Here is a 20,215-nt window from a genome sequence, read left to right as displayed (position 1 = left end):
AAATTTTATATTGGCATTTGTTTCTTTATAAATATCATGCCATGTTGTTTCTTGTAAACCACTCTTAAAAACATTTGCTCTGTAGTCATTAATGATTCTAACTGAATTCCACCAAGGTGCATCAACACTGTAAGCCACTATGTCGTTTGTCCTGACTAACTGTGCATCATGATCAGAGAAAGTATTTGTTACTGGGTAAACAGTTATTTTCTCGCTTTGTGCCACATCAAAGAAAACATTATCCATAAAGGGCCCCCTGCCTTTATCCACCTGTGTTGCAAAGTTAACTACTGAGAGCAAACTGTAGGATCCAATTAAGGTTTCCAGATCATTTTTCCCATATGAATCCTTTAGAAAATTTACACTGAATTCACCACAGACTATTAACTGCTTGCCGATGTTTGACAGACATCACAGAAAGGAATCCAGGTTCCTCATAAATAATTCAAAATTTCCGAATGGGGATCTATATACTGTTGCAACTAAAAGTGAACTGTTTTTCAGCATTAATTCACAAGCACACACCTCTATGTGCTGATCACTACAAAATCTAATGATGCCAGTGCTTTTGAACTTGTGTTTTGTCTTAATATATGCAACAACTCGTCCTTTTCTCATATTAGTTCTGCATGAGTAAACTGCTAGAGTGTAATCTTTTATATGCAACTTATCTAACCCTGTGGTTATGTGGTTCTCAGACAGGCATAAGATGTCTATCTTTTTCTCTAAGTTTTGGAAGCAGGCAGGAAGCTCTTCTACTTTATTACTCAATCCTCTAATATTTTGGTGGAATAAGCTAACCTTACTTTCCTGTGCATTCTTCTGTTATAGTGACTTCTTTCAAAATGCGGTCCTGCAACTTGATTCTAAATTATAAAAAGGTGCCCCTCTGACACCAGTAACCACAGGGATCTTGCATTCTGTGATGGTGGGCCCCCGTACATTTTGTGCAAAAAGTTCAGCCAACCTATCTTTCCCTGTCCTGTTCACGTGCAGGCCATTTCTAGTATAACCCCATCTCCCAATTGTAGCAATGGGCGTTGCACTCAAATGAGAATTTATTTCAGTCAGCAGTAACCTGCTCAACTCAGAGTTAACACGGCTCACAGCAGTATTAACCCAGGGCTAGTCATGGCGCTGCAGGATCTCCATGAAACTCAAATTTTTTTGTGTAGTTGCTACTTATAATTACTGTTCTTAGCCATGCTATTTCCTGCTCCACCTACTATAATAACCTGATCCTCTTTGCCAAAACCTTTGCACAATTTTCCTATCTCGTCTGTCATTTGGCTAAGGCTAGCACTTGCTAGTACTTTTGACTTGTTGCCCTGCTTCTAACTTTTCCTGCACCATTTGGCCCACACTCCTCTCATGGCTACTACTTAGCAGCAAGACTCTTTTATTAACTGTTATTAGAATTTGCTGTTTTTGAAAAACTGTAATAAAAATTGCAACATTTTTTCTTGGAAACGGAAAAATGGAATGATTGTGAGAAGGCTTGATACTCTACTGTAATGATTGACACATGGTAGGGTAACACATTACACTTGAAAGATGTATGTTTCTAGTATATATGTACATTATGTGCTCATCACCATCATTGCTTTAAACTTGTGTATGAACCAACAATCATTCAAATGAATGTACAGAATTCTCTCATATAAAATCCATAGCACACAGAAATTTTCAATTTGCAAGTGATTTTTCTAAGTCAAGGTTTTGTGATGTAATACCATCTGTGATCATCATAATACTGAATACATGTTTCTTAATGTTCTACCTAACAAAGCCTTTCCCTTCCTTTGACATTGTAGATAGTTTTGAGAATAAAGTAAAATATTATAGCATATTATTACTAAAAAACTTAAGTATTGAGCTAAATTATAACACATTCTTCTTTGTACAACACTAAGCCATTTTTTGTTATTTCAGTAACATACAATGCATGTTTTAAAATATATTCTGTGTAGGCACTCAAGGAGTACATTCTAAGGCCTATTAACCCTGTGATCCTGTTTGCAGTAATCTTTCAACACTGAGTCACCATCTTACAACAACTCTGCTGGAAGATGACAGAGAAGCAGTAACCTGTAGCAGGATGGCCAACCTTTTAGGTTTCAATAATCCCCCACCCCACTAACTTTTGAAGTGGTATATTGTAAACAGATCACTCAAGACAGGTTTTCTGTCAACCTCAGTGACACAAGTTATATTCAGTTTCATACAACTACTAATGCCTTGGAAGAAATAGGGGTAAAACCCCATTACCACCAGATAACAAGGATAGACACTACAAAATACCTGAGCTTACATATTGACAGTGAACTGAACTGATCAAGCCACATCATAGATCTGTGCTAACTGCTGTATTAGTTATTCTTGTAGGAATAGGGAAGCTATTAATATAACATGTTTGGGTTACTTTCTTGCCATCATGGTTTATGGAATTATCTTTTGGTGGAATCGGTTGCCAATGGGGGAAGTGTCACATGAACTGTAATGAGTCATATGAGTCTTGAATGGTGTTCACACAAGAACCAAATGCAGAAAACATTTTAGGAAACTTAAAAAATCATTACATCTACTGCTCAATACATATTCTCCGTAATGTCTTTCATAAGGAAAATAGTGTTTAAAACACTCAAGGCAGCAGAAGAAAAGGAGACATCCATTTCGAACTTACAAACCTTAGTATGGTGCATAAGGGGATTCAGCTCAGTGGCTGCAGGGTTTTTGATTCCCTCCCTTCATGATGTTTTGAGTGTGAAAGAAAAGTTAAGACATTTTCTACAGCAGGTTTCATTATGTGTGTGTGTGTATGTGTGTGTGTGTGTGTGTGTGTGTGTGTGTGTGTGTGAGAGAGAGAGAGAGAGAGAGAGAGAGAGAGAGAGAGAGAGAGAGAGAGAGAGATGTTTGTTTCATAATAACCACAGCAAGCATGTAATATTGACTTATTCCATATATCTGTGATATATATTCACAGCATGGATTTAGAGGATATGTAATAAATAAGTGGAAAAAGTTCAATAAAAATTGTTGTTTAGTACCAGTAAGTCATAAAATGGGCTTCAATGTAAAATGTAAAAAAAAAGTCCTGGAAGATAGTATATGTCCAATATATAAAACACAAACTTAAACTTTACTTAAGTTTTTCTTTTCCTTCATACATAAATTTGCAACAAGTACATGAATCAAATCATTGAAACATGAGACAAACTCAACATAATTTTCTTTGAGATGTAGCTCCTCTGTGCAACTAAATGAAAGGCTCTATGATTTTATGTCATATGTGTACCACTTATTTTTATTTTCGAAGCATCCCCAGTGGTTTATACTGCACATTTACTTTATGTATATAATAATTGCTTTATATGGCACAAAAACAAACAGTCTTCCATTTTGTGGCACAAAACAAAACAGTATCCCCTTTGGTTGCACAGATGGACCACATGTCCAAAAATATAGAATCAACTGAGGAATGACAGAAAATATTAAAAAAAGGTGTAAATGTCATAGTTGACCACTGTTCCTGGATTTTCCTTTCACTTTTCACCACTCGACTCTCCCAAGGGTGAATAGTCCCTGCTCTGCTGCCCTTCACTCATACAAAAGTGCAAATGTCCCTGAGTGATGGCCAGTCTCAGTTCCAATTTCTCTTGGGGGCAGGGGATGAGAGATCAAAAAAACTATTTAACATTTGTTTCAGCTCCATAACACAACAATTTGACTTTCTCCTTGCCCCTTATCATGATTATTATTATATGTATTTTTATGGAATGTGTCATTTTAATGTTTCTATGATAGGTTTAATTAACACAGCAAATATTTACAAAAATATAATTTGTGTACTATGTAAACAAATGAGGTTTTTTTCCCCTTCAGATAAAGTCATTCCTATCATGTTTATTTATCTGCAAATACTAAACATTATTGCAAAATTAGTTCCATTTCTCACTCTAGAAACATCAAGTTACTAAGAATTTTGTGCAAGTTTCCAAAATTTATGGGTACCACTTCAAAATTATGATCTTAAGTTTTTCCTAAGAATACACATGTTGGTAAATACTGATGTATTCAAATCAGTTAATACTAAATACACACAAAAAAGAAGAACTGCAAATTCCTATTTCCTAGACAGACATTATGTCTGTTATATATTCATACTTAGTTACAAAATCCATCTATTTTTGTATTATAAACTCCCAAGCATTTAATTCATTCAGTATCTTTCAATACTTTTATTATTATTACTTGATATTTACTTCCTCTGTTTTTATCCATATTCCCTAAATTCCTAAGATACTTATTTTATACAACTTTTTAATATTTAATTGTCCCGTCCATGATAAACCCAATAGTAAAAGAATTATGTTGTGAAATGTATACTACATCAGAAAGGTAGGGAACTGCTCAAAAATTGGAATCTGGAAGCAACCGTGATTACAGCTTGGGGCCCCGACACTAGCCAAGGACATTTTTGAGAATTAAATGTGACTTCCTGAGGTCTTGTTATCAATATATCTTGTCACACACATTTTAGGTTGAAATATTTCTGAGTCCTAGCACTTTCCTGTATTTTGCATGTAATAAACCAACCTGTTCCAGCTCAATTGCCCCACATAGAGGCAGCCAGTCATCCATTCAGTGTGAGTGGGCAGACAGCTGATATATGGGCAGTAGGGCAGCCAAACATGACCTATGCAACTGTACTGCCCTGACCAAGTGCCCAAGGCAAAGTGATCAAGTGGCTCACACATTCTCAGAATGCATGGAACAAGGCCATGAGGCAGTGTTGGAACACTAACTGATATGCATTGTCGAGGTCCATGGTACACCAACCAGAACTTTTTATTTTTGGCTCTACCTCCTCAAATCTATGTCAGTATTATGAAAACTATGATTGCTATTCACCGTACAGAGGAGATGTTCAGTCACAACAAGGACAACAAAAAGACTCCTATACAGCTGATTTTTCAAGTAGAAGGCACTCTTTTAACATATAAAACACTCACCCACATTCACAGAAGCATCTTGATCAAGGTCATGTGCGTGTGAGGTGTTTGTGTGAATGTGTGTGTATTTTATAATTTAGAAGAAGATGCTTTGACAGAAAGCTCAAATGTATAGCAGACATTTTGTGTTGCCTGTCTGCCACTCAACATTTTCTTAAATGCTGAGTAGCAATTATCGTTTTCATAATGCTGTCATTATTCCATCCTGGATTTTCCATCACTTTTTAGATCTGTGTTTGGTATTGGGTATGTAATACCACTACTGAGTAAAATAACGACACTACCATACCTGTTGCAAAAGGCCTTGGCAGCCAGTGAGTGCAAAGCTGACCAAAACAGCATTATGTCTGAGGCTGCATCATCTCTGGTCAGTTTCTATAAGGGGCATTCAAAAAGAAATGAGCCGGGGGCATAATTACAGAAACCAGTATCCATATGTTACAATTATTGACCCTGGCTGTTGAGACACTTGTCCCATTGTCACACAAGGCAATGAATGGCTGTCCTATAAAATTCCTGGGGCTGTGATGTTAACCAGTTCCGCACATACAGCTGGACGTCCTCGTCCGAGGTGAAGCGTTTGCCCCTCAGAGACTTTGTAAGGGGACCAAAAATGCCATAATCACAAGGACAGAGGTCTGGACTGTATAGACAGTGGCTGAGAACCTCCCACTTGCATTTCTGAAGGAGTGCCATTACTGTGTTGACCGCATGAGGCTTTGCATTGTTGTGGAGCAGAATGACCCCACGGGTGAGATTGCCTGGTCATTTTGATTTGATCGCTTTGCAAAGGTTGGTCAAGGTTTGCAAGTAACACTGGGCATTTATTGCTGTCTCGTTCTGCAGGAAATGAATCAGAAGGGAGCCATTTTTGGTCCTCTTAAAAAGGCTCTGAGGGGCAAACGATTTACCTCGGACGACAACGTCCAGCTGTACGTGGGGAACTGGGAATTTTGTGAGACAGCCATTCACCACCTTGGGTCACAGTGGGACAAGTGTCTCAACAGCTAGAGTCAGTACTAGTAACATACAGGCCCTCAGCTTGTTCCTCTTTGAACGTCCATTATACATAGCAGGCCAAGCCAGAAACTCCCCTGGACTGCAGCACAATATGAGAAGCATGTTGGTGCATCAATCCCTCAGACATGTCACAGGCAAGATACTGCCAATGGCTGGTGGACACAATGTGAAACTTAAATGAAAATCATTGAATATGAATTTAGGCCCAGTTCTTACAGATTCTTTAATAATAAAAAAGAAGTCCTCATTAACTACTTAATAAATACCATAAACTTGATTTTTTGTTATATTCTGACTTTCTTTTGTTGGTTAATAGAAATAGTCTCTGTTGTCCACATTACAGTTTAACTTGAAAGATTGACCATCAAAGTTAACAAAACTGATTTTTATGTATGTATATTATGAAATGAGCCTTAGTGTGCATTTTCCACTAAAGTAAATTATACCTTTTTCATTCTTACTGTGTTTTACAGCACTTTGGGTCTTCATCCAGTTGTAACTTGGACACTGTGAAAACTTAGCATTGGTAATATGTGACTGAGTACCTTTAGCTACTGCAGTGGACAAACTCTTATTTGATTTGCAGGTACGAGCTGCAGTTATAAGTGCAGCTGCATCAATTCTGAGTGGTCAGCATGCCCACATAGTGATACAGTCAGTGGCACCACTAGTGATGTCACTAGCCAAGGAATCACTCCGAGAATGTTCATCTGTGTTAATTTCAGTAGCCAGACACTTTGGGGAACTCAGCTTTGCCCTTCACTGTATGTATAAATTTTGAAAAACGTAACTGACATAATGTAAATTGTTATAAATGAAATTATTTCAGATGTGTACTAGAGGTCCACACATTATTTTTATATACCATAACCAACCAAAATTTAAAATTTTCCTCTGAGGTTTTTCTTTTGTGTTATAAAATACAGAGGGGTCCAAAAAAATGTATCCACTATTTAAAAGTCCATAACTTGCAAACTAATTGATGGAGTTGTCTAATTTTTGGTGAAAGTGTAACTTAAAGTCCAACTTAAAGATATCACTGTAGGAGTTTGAAATTGTCACCATTAACATCCACACACAAATGATGCCGCCAAACTGTAGCATGAACTACTGACTGCAACATGTTCAGTTGGATATTTGCACATGAATGTATGATGGATTCTCGAAGCTCATCAAATGTTCATTTCTTTTGTTGATAAATGATGTCCTTTAGTGTTCCCCACAGGTAAAAGTCCAGAGGAGTTAGGTCTGTGGAACGTGGTGGATATTCTACAGCAGCTCTGCAGCCTATCGATCTTCCTCGTAGATTTTCATCGAGATATGCTCTAACACGATTTTGGTAGTGGGCTGGGGCACCATCTTGTTGAAAGTAAACTCTTCTGTCTCCATACACGTCTCGGATGGCAGGTAAAATGGATGTCTGAAGCTTCTGAACATACACCTCACCGGTATTTGTGCCATCAAAGAACAGTGGCCCTATCAAGCCCCAGTAAGATAATCCACACCACACATTTACTCCTGGCAAATTCAAGGCTTTGCCTACATGAATGTTCGGATTTTCGGCAGCCCAGTAGATGCAATTGTGGCGATTTACTGTACCATTGAGTTTGAACTGTGCCTCATGACACCACACAATCATCTCTGCAAATGTTTACATCGTTATGCACCATGTTAGTAAACCACTCACAGTACTCCATTTTATTATCTGGGTCGTTCTCGTTCATTGCGTGTAGCAGTCATGGGATGTAGCACTTCCACTTTGCTCTCTTCAAAATTCGCTAAATACTTGAGTGACTCACTCAAGTTTCACGGGCACAGTACCTCACAGACTTCTGTGGTGAGCGAGTGAATTGTTGTAACACACGGTGGGAGTTAGCTGGACTTGTTATTGTTACAGGTAATCCAGATTGTTGTTTGTGTACATCTTTAACACAGCCTTTGGCTTCACATTTGTCTTGAATGTGACGAATCATTAAACGTGTCGTTGGCTCTGTTTGATACTCATTTCGCCTTTGCCGTTGAACCTCATTAATGTTTTCGTACTTAAAATATCACTTCAAAACTACTTCCTTTCATCAAATGTAAGCCTTGTGCCAGCCATGTTTACTCGTGTAACTAGGTGCAACTAAGAATAAAACACTGACTATCTGGCGACTGTCATCTGACAAAACAAAACAACACAATACAACATTTGTGTGGTGATTGCCAGAACTACAAACTATTACAAAACCAAAGATGAGACAATTGCATCAATTAGTTTGCCAGTTACGGACTTTTATGCAGTGGATACATTTTTTGGACCCCTCTGTATAAGACATTACTTGATAAAGAAGCATGGAGATCCTTTTCAGATCAGAACTGTATTTTGTAGACTGTGATAAATCTGTTAAGTTGCTTCATAATCTGCTTTTGTGAAAGCTAGTGTCTATTTTAGCTATGGCTATAGTTGTTACATAGGGACGTACATGCATAGCTGTAGTGAAGCTGTATAAAAATATTTATGATGTCCTTTCTAGGAAGTCTCAGTAGCATATTTTCCAATAATAATAAATTTGTCACAAAATATTTTGACATTTAACTATTAGTATACACCTGTCTCTCCCCCTTCTTTGTTTTCAGTGAAAAGAATTATATAGTGTGCAACAAAGAAAGAGGGACAGAGAGGGAAGTTGACCTGTTTCTGCAAAGTTCAGTATTAGAGAACGGTTTTTCCTGATTTCTGAATCAAAATCCCTTTTAATGTGATTACCAGAGGTAATTCAGTACTAGGTTTAAATCATTTCGAAATGAATGAAGTTTCGTAGTTCCAGTGATGATGCAGCAAATAAGGTGATACAAAAAGTGCAATTTAGCAGCGGGAGGAGACGAACCTTGATCGTGCTTGTCTGGAGTGCTAACGGGACGATGTGACACTATGTATTGGCAGAGAAGGTATCCTACCAGCATCTGGTGTTGATCAACACGAGCTGGAGTGAGCAATACAAGGGTGGACTTAGGTTTATTGTTTGTGTGAAATTGCTTGCCATAGTGCTCTTGGGTATCCAGTTTTGTGATATCTTTCCAATTTTTTAAATATCTCAGTTGTACTACATGAAGTACCACGATATGCACTGACAAAACACGTAAAATGGAAAACATAATATTATTAATTGCCTGGTGAAAGCAAAGCAAATAGGTAGTTCAGTAGGATGTAAGAACAAGATAAGAAGATAACAGATGACAAAAGAGGCTGTAACAAGAAAGTGAAATGAAACAAATGCTATGATCAGCTCAGACGCTGGTGGTTGCTTAAAATGTGTCCCTGTAATTATGTGACCCTAGAAGACAACATACTTTTCTGGTTTTGACACATCTTCCTCCAACAGGATAATATGAAATGTATTCAATGAACCTACTTAAAAATTTTTATTAACCAGTTGTCACTTAGAGAGGCCAAGTATGTCAGAAGACAGTTAATAAATAATCATTACTCATCATAAAAATAACTAACACAGTAATTAATCAGCTGTAGGTATGTGTCCTATACGTTTACAGCAAAAATTGTAGGATGGGGGAGACTGCAATTGGTAACAATGAAAATTTGTCAGTGTTGGTGTGGAGTTCAGTACATGGGTTGGCTTTGGCTTGTTTTCTTGACTTTTTTACACAACAGTGGATGATTTGACCAAGCTGGACTTCATGTGTTTGGAAATCAACATCACCTTGTAAATGTAGAAGGAAATCATTTCCTAATATTCTATCAAAGTCTTGTTCTTGATTCCATAGTGCTTCAAAAGTGAATTCATATTCCCTATTATATACTTTAAGTTCAGTTTTCTGTGAACCAATACTGTAAATAACCTCTCTTCCTAATCCACTCAGAGGATGGCTTGGCAACATCAAATTTTGCGTCTTGACTGAAGATACAAACAGTGCACTTATTTGAACAACTGTATCAACAAGAAGTGTTGAGTGCTTCCCACTAACTCTCATGATTAGAATTACATTTTCCACCTAGGCTGATCTATCTTTCGGTATTTTACTTACCTTTATTACTGGAAGTGTGGAATGGTGGATAGGTCTGTTCTACTTGAATATCCAAAATTTGGATGACAGTGTGAGTTTTCGACTTCATTTATTGTGGAATACCTTGTGCTTTTTGAGTGCTTAATAATACACAGTTGAGGCGCTCATGGCCTATATGCTTACAGTAACTGCAACTTGGCTCCAAATTTCCAGGGCTTTATATCCATTGCATCTATACTGATTGCAGCAATGTTCTGCTGTAAAAGCACATCTAGTTTTCTGAACTCTTGATAATAGGACATGAACTGTTGCACTTCCTTGTGTAATAATGCAACTCTGATTGCTTCTTGCAGTGTCTCAGGGGAATCATATTTAATCTTCCCTTCAGTGCAGTGGTCAGTCACTCTCAGAAATACATAGGCAGTGCATTTTTCAACTTCAGTCAACAATACTTTTTTTTCCTACTCAGTCTCGGTACATGCCCCTCCTAATTCAAACAGACCAAATACGTTCAGCAAAGATATTTCTTATATCTGTGTTCTTCCATAAGGTATGCACCCCTGCTGTTAAAACCAGGGCCATGTTTTAAACTTTGTGGCAACTTGATGTAGGCTAGCCTCTCCAATCCGCTTCAATTTTGTGATATTTAACTGGAATGCATGATTCCAACTAATTATTTCTCCAACGTCCTTTATTCAAGAAGTTATAAACATTTTCCCCACTCTTTCTGGAGAAAAGAAATAAGAACTCCTAATGTGGAGTGAAACACCAGTGTTGCAGGAACAATCTACTGAAAAACAAATACTGCTGAGGTGAGGATAACTATAGACAAATTAACATGTTTATCAGATTTCACTCAGAATTCTGCAAAGTATGCTCCAGGTGCTTGTTCTGTGACATCCCAGTCACCTGGCATCCTGGAGATAGGTGCAGTGCTTGGCTTATGATGTAATAGAAAAGATGATGGGTCTGATGGGGGCTGAACTTCAGTGGGACTGATTAAGGCTTGCTCCAAAGTGAGCATGGTGTATTTGTGCTGTAGTAAGCCTGGTGGTCAGATTGTCTGGCTGAATCACACCTCAATGGCTTGGCAGGGTGGTGTAAAAACACCTGGTCAGCACAAGGCATATGCATATTGTCCTGGATTAAAGTAGTGGTAAAGCAGCAACCTGATGCATTTCTTCACTTGTGCTAGTATTCCAAGTCTCACAGCTGAGCATAAATGAATGCATTTCAAAGCTGCAAGAGAAGGGAAAGTGGTGAATGGAATTCCCCCTTGTTATACCAATTTTGTATGGCTCTCAAATGTGCAGAGCATTTCAAGGGTGTAGGTTAGAGTGGTTGATGAGTAAATGAGCTGATATTTCCCTTTGAATTTGCCACATAGAAATGAATTAAAAACTAGTGTACACATTCGGAGATTGCTGATGCAGGAATGACTGTTGGCAGGTAAGACCCAGTCTTTCAAAGGTCTTGGACAATGAACAGATACTAGGTAGGATCCATAAGAAGTGAAATAATTGGTGAGCTGGTAGCACACACAGTTCATCGAAGTAGCCAATGTGGCTGTCACTGTCAGGGTGCAGCAAAAGAAGATTGAAAAATCTAAAACTCAGGAACAGATGCGCTCTGTTCTGAGATGAGACGAGCAGTTACGGAAGTGTGGTTGTCAAAGCTTGTGTCTGAAGTAAGCAGAAGTATTCTAGAACTAATTAAGCAAAAGTATTCCAGATCTACGTGGCTAATATCGTGTGGTCAACTGCTTCACACACTGAGCAGCTACTGCAAATGACAAAACTGGGTTTGCCTATTGCCTTAAGAAGGCTCTTGAATATAACAATTAAAATTTTAAAGACTGGTACCCTGGCTCTGTACAGTAACTGGAAGGAGTACTGCTATCTTTGATGTTGTAACATATTGATATTGTACTGTGTACTTCTTTCTTATCACAGTGTTCTGGAATTTCTTAGGCAAAGCTTACCTTTTTTCTGAGGGAGCAATGGCTTGCTGTTCTATGACAACAGTGCCCCAGCAGTAATGATCTCATGCCTTCTTGGTGTGTGCAGTAGAGCGGTTGTTGGACTTCTGCACAGAGTCTCCATATGCAACTGCATTATGGACAAATGGTGTGAAGAATTTGACACAAAGATACATTCTTTGTCCATCCATTTTTTTTTTTTTGGGGGGGGGGGGGGGGGGAGTTTGATGCTCTGCAATGTCTGTTTGGTTTATTTTATTTTTGTGGCTACTGGAGTATGTGACTTGAGTAAGGTAACTTTACATAGAGAACACTATTTGTTACATCATAAACCTGACCATGTGCCTAAAATGAACATGTCTTTTTATTCTTTTCAAATATTAAAGTTATTCAGTTAAAAATGGAAACTTACTGCGTTTTATTGTCCCTTTACGTCATAACACACTTCCATAATGATGCCTAAAGACATCAGGTCTTGTGTTAAAAGTTAAGCATGTTTCACATTTCTACTGAATTAACAATTGCTTCAGTCAGTTTCCACATTAACTAAACAGTTAAACACTGATCATGAAAGCCTTTTCATTTACATTCTACTAGCAGTATGTTTCTCCACAAAAATTATGTAGTCACAAAAATGATACTATTTCAAGCTTAAATCACATAACTAAAAAGTGTGTCTTTCCACAAAATAGCTGTATTACTGAAACACTTTACTTCTAAAATGCGATATAAAACTTCCAACTTTTAATTATCTTTCTACCAAAGTCTTTGTACTCTGAAGGTCACCCAGAAAAGCACCACTTTTTTTTCTTCAGCAATTATTTTTGAACACAATCAACTTACACACAAGAAAGAATGATGTTTCTTCTACACTCCCTATTCTCCCCTTCCTGTTTTGTGGCCTTCCTCCAGTGAGACACAAAGGCATGTCTCCTTGTTGGTACCACTCCTTGTTCTGGTCACAAAGTGATTTCTTCATTGTGGAAATTGCTTCATCATCTTCAAAATGTTTTCTGTGAATGGTATTCTTTAATGGTCCAAACAAGTGGAAGTCAGAGCAGTAGGGTGGATGGAATAACACTGTCCAACACTGTTTAGTTAAGTGTTCTGAAGTTCTCAAACTTGTATGAGGCTGAGCGTTATTATTTGAATCAAACGATCACCTGCGTTGTAATGGTCCTGAAGTCACTGGAAGCACTTCTTGAGTTTGGTTAATGTGTTCACATATGCTTTAGAATTAAAGATGTTGCCTCTTCACATTATGAATGAGTGCATCAGCAAGCTATGTCTTGCCATGTGTGCCACATCTTGCAGAGATGCAATGTTTGGAGCTCTGCCAAATCATCTTCTTGTAATGGCCGCTCCCTCTCTGCACAATGACTTTCGTACTTCTGTCAACTTCATATGCTCCATAAACTGCACACAAACGTTTGTGAATGCTCCCAACTGTTTCTTTCTTCACTGTGAGAAATTCAATGATGACATTCTGCTTGTAACATGTTTCATTTACAGACACCATTTTGAAACATTGCTGCAGCTACACTACCTTTCGGAGGAAACACAAAATTTGTGAGGACACTCTGGAATCCTCAAATAATGCATACCTCAAGTTTCGCATTTGTACCATTGCTGTTGGCTGAAACAAGAAAATGTGGTGTATTGCTATCCAAGCTATCCTCTTATTTATTCACAATGTGACTGTGTATGACCACACCATGCTGAAGCTCAAGAACGATTTACCAAGACAGTGCTTGACCAACAGTGCAGGGGCTTTGTTGCATAGAACAGTAAGACAATGCTCTCTTAGAGAAAAGGTGCACCTGTACTTGAAAGTTACAGCAACCAGTGATAAGTAAGGAGTTCAATATCGATGTGTTACAACATCAGAGATGGCATTACTCCTTACATATATAATAAATTGGTCCATGCACAACAGTGCACAGTACCAGTATTTTCCAAAAAGCCACGTGTGAAAATGCTATTCTTCAAGGGGTCCTGTCTTAGATCCTGTTGGTTACAGAGATAGGGGTTCAAGTATTTTGGATAGCCCTTGGGCTAGTGACCAGTGTATCTGTTGGAAGAAAGGGCTTACACTAGCTATCCTACAGAACAGGGTTAAAATTTAAAAATTACACACTTCCTCCTGCCCAACCAAATTGCGCAACTCAATTGGTTCTTTTGCATTAGGTGTGGTGTAAGACAGGCCTAGGTGACTTTTAAAAACTAAACCACGATTGATGGGTGTGAAAAGTACCAATTATGGGGATGGCTACTTCTATAATTACCATTCATGAAAAATTGTCAAACTTTTTACTATCTGTTCTTTAAATTATGTTCTCAAGGAACTGTGGAATTTGTTTTTCAATATAATTATCTGTTACTGAGCTCCAGAGGTTCAAAGTTACCATACTTATGCATGTAAAATACGGACATACTATCCAGTCTGAGGTGTAAATGTTGTTGTAACTGACTTGGTGAACGCATGGCAAGCATTCTAGGGTTATCACATGGGTTCTTAGGTTACCAGATTATGTTTAGTCAGCACTTTTTCACAAATAAAACTTGATGATACTCTGTTTGCGTATAATGGGCACTTCATGCTTGTACAGATATGAGGAAAATGGTACTGCATTGGCAAAAAATAGGCTAAGAGGGCCTTAACATGCCTGAGAAGAACCGAAAATGACTGCCAAAAATTATTTAAGACCAGGAAACTTTAAATCTAGTAAAATATTTCTGATAACATTTTTGGTCTCTAAGATTACAAATCATGAGCCAGATGTTTTCACTGAATTTTGATTGATGAGCAAAGTATCCAGAAAAAATTAAAAGCAAACAATTTTATGAAACATGAGTTTCTCCTGGCAAATACAATGTTCAAATAACTAACAGGAATGGACCTGGATGATGTAGTCGTCTACTGCCAATATTTCGACAGGTGCACACCCTGTCATTTCTGAGGCAAAAGTACAGAACAATTTCGGAAAGATAAAACACACACACACACACACACACACACACACACACACACACACACACACACACACACTGTAAACACTACTACGAACTTTGGTTTGTTTGGTGACAGTAGTGATTACAGTGTGTGTGTGTGTGTGTGTGTGTGTGTGTGTGTGTGTGTGTGCAAGCAAGCATTTTATATTTCTGAAATTGATCAGCAAACCAAGGTTTTAAATTCACTTGTGCAGTGCTTACTTGCTGCAATTTTGCCTTGAAAATGACAGCATGTGTATCTGATCAAATATCGGCAGTTGATGATGTCACCCAACTCCTTTCCTGTCACGACTCCTTTCCTGTAACTTATTCAAACAAACAGTTTTGTGTTAACCTTGCATTATGCATACTTATTTGCTGTTTATACATTGACTTGCCAGGGTAGCCTATAACACTAATGAGCTGCTTCCTGAACTCGGGTAGGCGCACTGGCCCTGGATTGAATCTGCCCAGCGGATTAACAATGAGGGCCAATATGCCGGCCAGCCTGTACGTGGTTTTTAGGCAGTTTTCCACATCCCGCTAGGTGAAAATTGGGCTAGTCCCCATGTTCTGCCTCAATTACATGACTCACAGGTATCGGAACATGTTCGCACTATTTCATGGCTTACCCTAGATGCCTACAGCTGGGGGGGAATCAGGGGTGGTGATAGGAAGGACATCTGGCCACCCTCTGGCAATAACACCATCATATCCATAGTGGCAAGGCTGACCCCACCTTGAAGTGGGACAAAAGCCCCATTAAAATGATGATTTGCTGTTTATACGTGTCAGTGTATATAAATTTGTTGAAGTACAGAAATAAATTGTCACAACTTTACTGACTTATAGAATTGTTGTATATGAGTAGCATGTTCTGCTGTAGCAGGGAAAAGAAGGAATCGGTGTAAAAATGCTCATGATGAAGCACAAAACAGGCAGATATGGTCGTCTTTAAAAGACTTTGACAGCAAGGTAGGAAACCAACTGCCTCAATTTTCATTCAGCCTTTCTCACCAAAAAGTTTGGCATGCAAATGTATCCATACTTTTTTGTGGTGAAAGAGAGTAGCAGAGAGGCAATGATGGTGATGGTGGAAGAGAGAGGAAGGCAGTACCAGTGGGAGAGAAAGAGACAATGATGATAGAAGAGAAAGAAGGCAGTGCCAGTGGGAGGGAAAGAGAGAGGGGACAGTGATGTTTGGAGACAAGAAGTGCAGTGAAAGGGATAGAGATGTGGATGAATACAATAGCACTAGGAATTGAACAGAGAGGAGATATTGATGGTCAGAGAGGGACAGTGGCAGCAGAAGAGAAAGAGAGATAGATGGTGACAGGAGCAGTGGGAGCAAATGAGAGGCCCAAAATTTTAAAGACTTTGCTATAGGAGGGAAAAATAAGTTGGGTCCCTCACAATTTTTGAGCTACTGAGGTGTGATGGAGACAGTGGCAGCAGGGAAGAAAGACAAAAGCAAACAGTGTAAATCAAAGAGTAGACAGTGGCAGTAGGATATACTTGTCCTTGCGAGTATTTTGTAGCAGCAGGATTGAATAAAATCTTCTCAGTTTTCAAGTGTGAGAATTTTATTTGAATTGACATAGCCTGAAAACCAAGATTTTATTCAGTGGGGTGAAAAAGGAGGTTGTGAGAGAGAGATGTATATATAAGCAGTGGAAGTGAGAGGGAGCTGCTGATATGAGTGCTTAACTTGAAAGAGAGATTGGGTAAAATGATTTAGAATATTCTGTGGTAAAAGAATACAAACATGTTCACTTGCCAAAATTTTTGGTGAGGAATGAGGACTGAGGCAGCTGGTTCCCCTCTTTTCTGTCAGAGTCTTTTAAAGAGGAACATACTTGGGTTTTTTGTGCTCCAGCAGGAACATTTTTCCACTGGTGGAAAAATATGTTAGATAGCAAGAGAAAACTGTTATGTGCGGAAGAGAGTAAAAAGTAGCAGAATTTTATGTCTAAATGTGGAATTTGACAATATGCTGAAGGTATACATCATAGAACTGGCAGGGTGGAAAGAGATGACACATCCATAGAAAGTGTAACAGATATCACATTATGTTGGGTGCAGAAGCTATGCAATTAGAAAAATAATATCATAAACAGAAGTACATGCTACAGAGATCTAGGCCATTGGCTTATTGCTAAGACAAGAGCCACATACGAGAACTAAACCATGCCTATTTACATAAAAATCTGTATGTGCCTCAGCTGTGCATTTGACCATGTATTGTTAATTTACAATGTTCTCAAAACACTGAATAATTTAATGATAGTGTAGCTATTGGTGGTTACATGTTGTCTGCAATAACTAAATTTGAAAGAAGTGAGACATATTTTATAACATGCTAAGAGTTCATGGCCGCATATTCAGTAATTTGTGAGTCCAGTACCGATTTATTACTAATGCAGACCACTACACACCTTAGAGAAAAGACACAATGTCCCCAATGATAAATAAAGCACAAAATGAAATATGTTCATAGCTTTTGTATATATGATCTTTTTCAGGATATGTGTTAATACCATTAGCTGCCATTCTCCAAACAAGGCACCCTCCCCCCCCCCCCCCCCTCCAAACAAAAGATCCTCCTCCTGCACAATTTTACTGTTGTTCAATATGTAGAAATCATGAATACAAAAGTAAAGATAAACAGGGTGTATTGTTATTAATAGTGAATCCTTAAATGGGTGAAAGTGTATGATGATAAAATTAAAATTTTGTTTGTGACATAGTTGCAAATGTATGTTTACGAGCCACCACTGACTTCAGTGTAATATATTGTCCTAGCTCATGTGGGACAGATGCAAGGCTTTGTAACCTTTTATTGCTTAATTTTTCCTGCTGCTTGTGTTCTTATTTATACTAATTTTTGAATGAATTTCCCTTACTTCCATCTTAAACATTTGTATAAAATAACTGGAGCAACACATATAATAGTATCCCTACTACACTGATTTTTGCAGTGAATTCCTTCAGTTTAATGAATGATTTCGTCCCAGAATTTTATTTTTTAGTATGTGTCTGAATGAAAATAGGCAAATTTAGGTTATTTTCTTATCTGCTTATCTTCAAAATTGACAGTGACTCAGATTGTAAAAGCTGTCAGTCTTATGGGGACTGTAATAGCTGGTTCTTTATTAATTAATCTGTACATCATCTGTCTACTTCCTATCATGACATACTGAAAAAGTTTGACATTGGTTTGTTTATGACTCTGTGTTAATGAGAGAAACACTTAATTTGATCTCAACTTCAGTTATACGCAACGAACAGCAACTTGTTTCACAAACAGGAGAAGCCAGGTCAAATTCCTGCTCAAATAACCTTATGTAGTAACTTCACGATATCCTTAAGTTGACTGAGTTAAATATCATTTAGTGTCTTTGAAAAAGGATATGGCTGATTTACTTACTGGTTCTTGCCTTATCCAACTTGTGTTTCATCTTTAATGACATCATAATCAACAGGAAATTAAATAATAATATTTCTTCATTTCATCTCTGTCAAATAAACTTCAATTTTACTGACAATTCCATTACAGTTCTTAGGCTTAACATTGGTAGATTTACATAAAGGACAGCCTTGCTTGACCAGACAGGTTGGCTTAATGATAATGACAGGACATAGACAGACTTGTATGGGAAACATTTGCAATAAGGACTTAGTACAAAATGGTAGATGGTTTAGTAGTCTCTAGCCAGTTTAGGAACATTGGATAAGTATGTCAAACATAAGCAGTCACTAATATCTTCTCACTCACTAGAGCTACATCATGTAGCATAGTGCTTCCACACATTGAGGCAGAGCAGCAGAGAATCATGGAGGGGGTGAGATTTGCATATGCATGACAGTAGAGAGCGGGAAAACAAAGTCCACATTGCCGAACTTGTTCCTGCAGACAAGTCAAGTACCTTTGCCTACGGCAGATCATCATATTATACATTCAAATCTATCAGGGGAACAATAAATTTTAAAATCAATTTCGATCAGTTGTTGTGAGAGAAATCTTACTTCACATCTTGACGACATTGCATCCACTGCTCCGTAGCTTTAGTCTGCATGATGTCTGAAGTCAAGAACAACTAACACAGCTTTCTGAAAATGTCAAGAACAATTTTTCCTGACGGTTTGCTGTAATTGTCAGTTATTGTGATTTGAACTGTATTTTAACTAAAAATGTAAGACAGATAAATTAACTTCAAACACCAACCAGAATCATTATATTTGCTTGACAACTGCTCCTACACGATAGAATTTTTACAACTGTGTATAAGATGTGTATGTGAATGTCTCTGACTGTACTTAAGTGTAATCAGTCTTCATAAAAGAGAATTACTGCTAGAAAAGACTAATGTAAAAGACTATTGTAAAAATGGTCTGCATATTATCATATTTTTTGTTGTCAACAGACATTTTGAACGTAAACAAAATAGTTCGACGTTACAGTGAGAACTGCACGTATAATCCATTGAACAAGTAAATAGCTAACCATCTTCCATGAATAACTACAGGTATTGCTGACAGGTAACATAAAAAACCACCAATATCATGACAGGTACAATCGTTCCTGTCATTTTAAGTTATTTTCAAATTCATGTGTTGAAAATGACAGGGGTTTACCTGTAGGAATAACAGAGTTTTTTACAAATTTATCTAGGTGCATTCTTGAGAGTTATTAGAACTTACAATGTGCTAGGCAAAGCTTAACTACTTGTAGGGTAATACACTGACGAGCCAAAACATTATATGCGCCTGCTTAATAGCCTTTTTGTCATCTTTGGAATGAAATAAATCACTGATTCTGCATATCAGGGATCCAAAAATTTGTTGGTAGGTTTATAGATGTATGTGGCATTAGAGGCATTAGATGTCTATGCACAGGTCATGTAATACACGTAAATAATGTGCTGCTGATTTGTGTATGCAGTGATGGCATCTAATATGAGCCAGATGGGTTCCATAGAATTTATATTAGGCAAATTTGGTCATTGAGACATCAACATCAGTTCACTATAATACTCCTCAAGCCACTGTAGCACTGTTCTGGCTCTGAGACACAGACAATTATACTGCTGAAAAATGACATTGTCATCAGGAAAAACATCAAACCGGAAGGGACACAGGTGGTTTGCAGCATGTCTATGATTACTTCAACAGGTCCCATGCAAATGTAGGAGAATGTCTCCCATAGCTT

The 20,215-nt window shown here is 37.8% G+C and overlaps 1 protein-coding gene across 1 annotated transcript in view; it reads left to right on the top strand.

Moving 5' to 3' along the window:
• Window positions 1–5,751: 5,751 nt before the first annotated feature.
• LOC126267780 (serine/threonine-protein phosphatase 4 regulatory subunit 4-like) overlaps window positions 5,752–20,215 on the top strand; it is a 64,899-nt gene continuing 50,435 nt past the window's right edge. Inside the window, exons 1-2 of the mRNA XM_049973085.1 lie at window positions 5,752–5,814; window positions 6,619–6,796. Coding sequence (XP_049829042.1) covers window positions 5,752–5,814; window positions 6,619–6,796 — 241 coding nt within the window. The remainder of the gene's footprint in view (window positions 5,815–6,618; window positions 6,797–20,215) is intronic.

The sequence above is a fragment of the Schistocerca gregaria genome, chromosome 4, assembly GCF_023897955.1.
Source record: "Schistocerca gregaria isolate iqSchGreg1 chromosome 4, iqSchGreg1.2, whole genome shotgun sequence".
Taxonomy (NCBI): Eukaryota; Metazoa; Arthropoda; class Insecta; order Orthoptera; family Acrididae; genus Schistocerca; species Schistocerca gregaria.
Note: the sequence above shows the minus strand (reverse complement) of the source record. Positions and strands in the feature narration are given on the sequence as shown.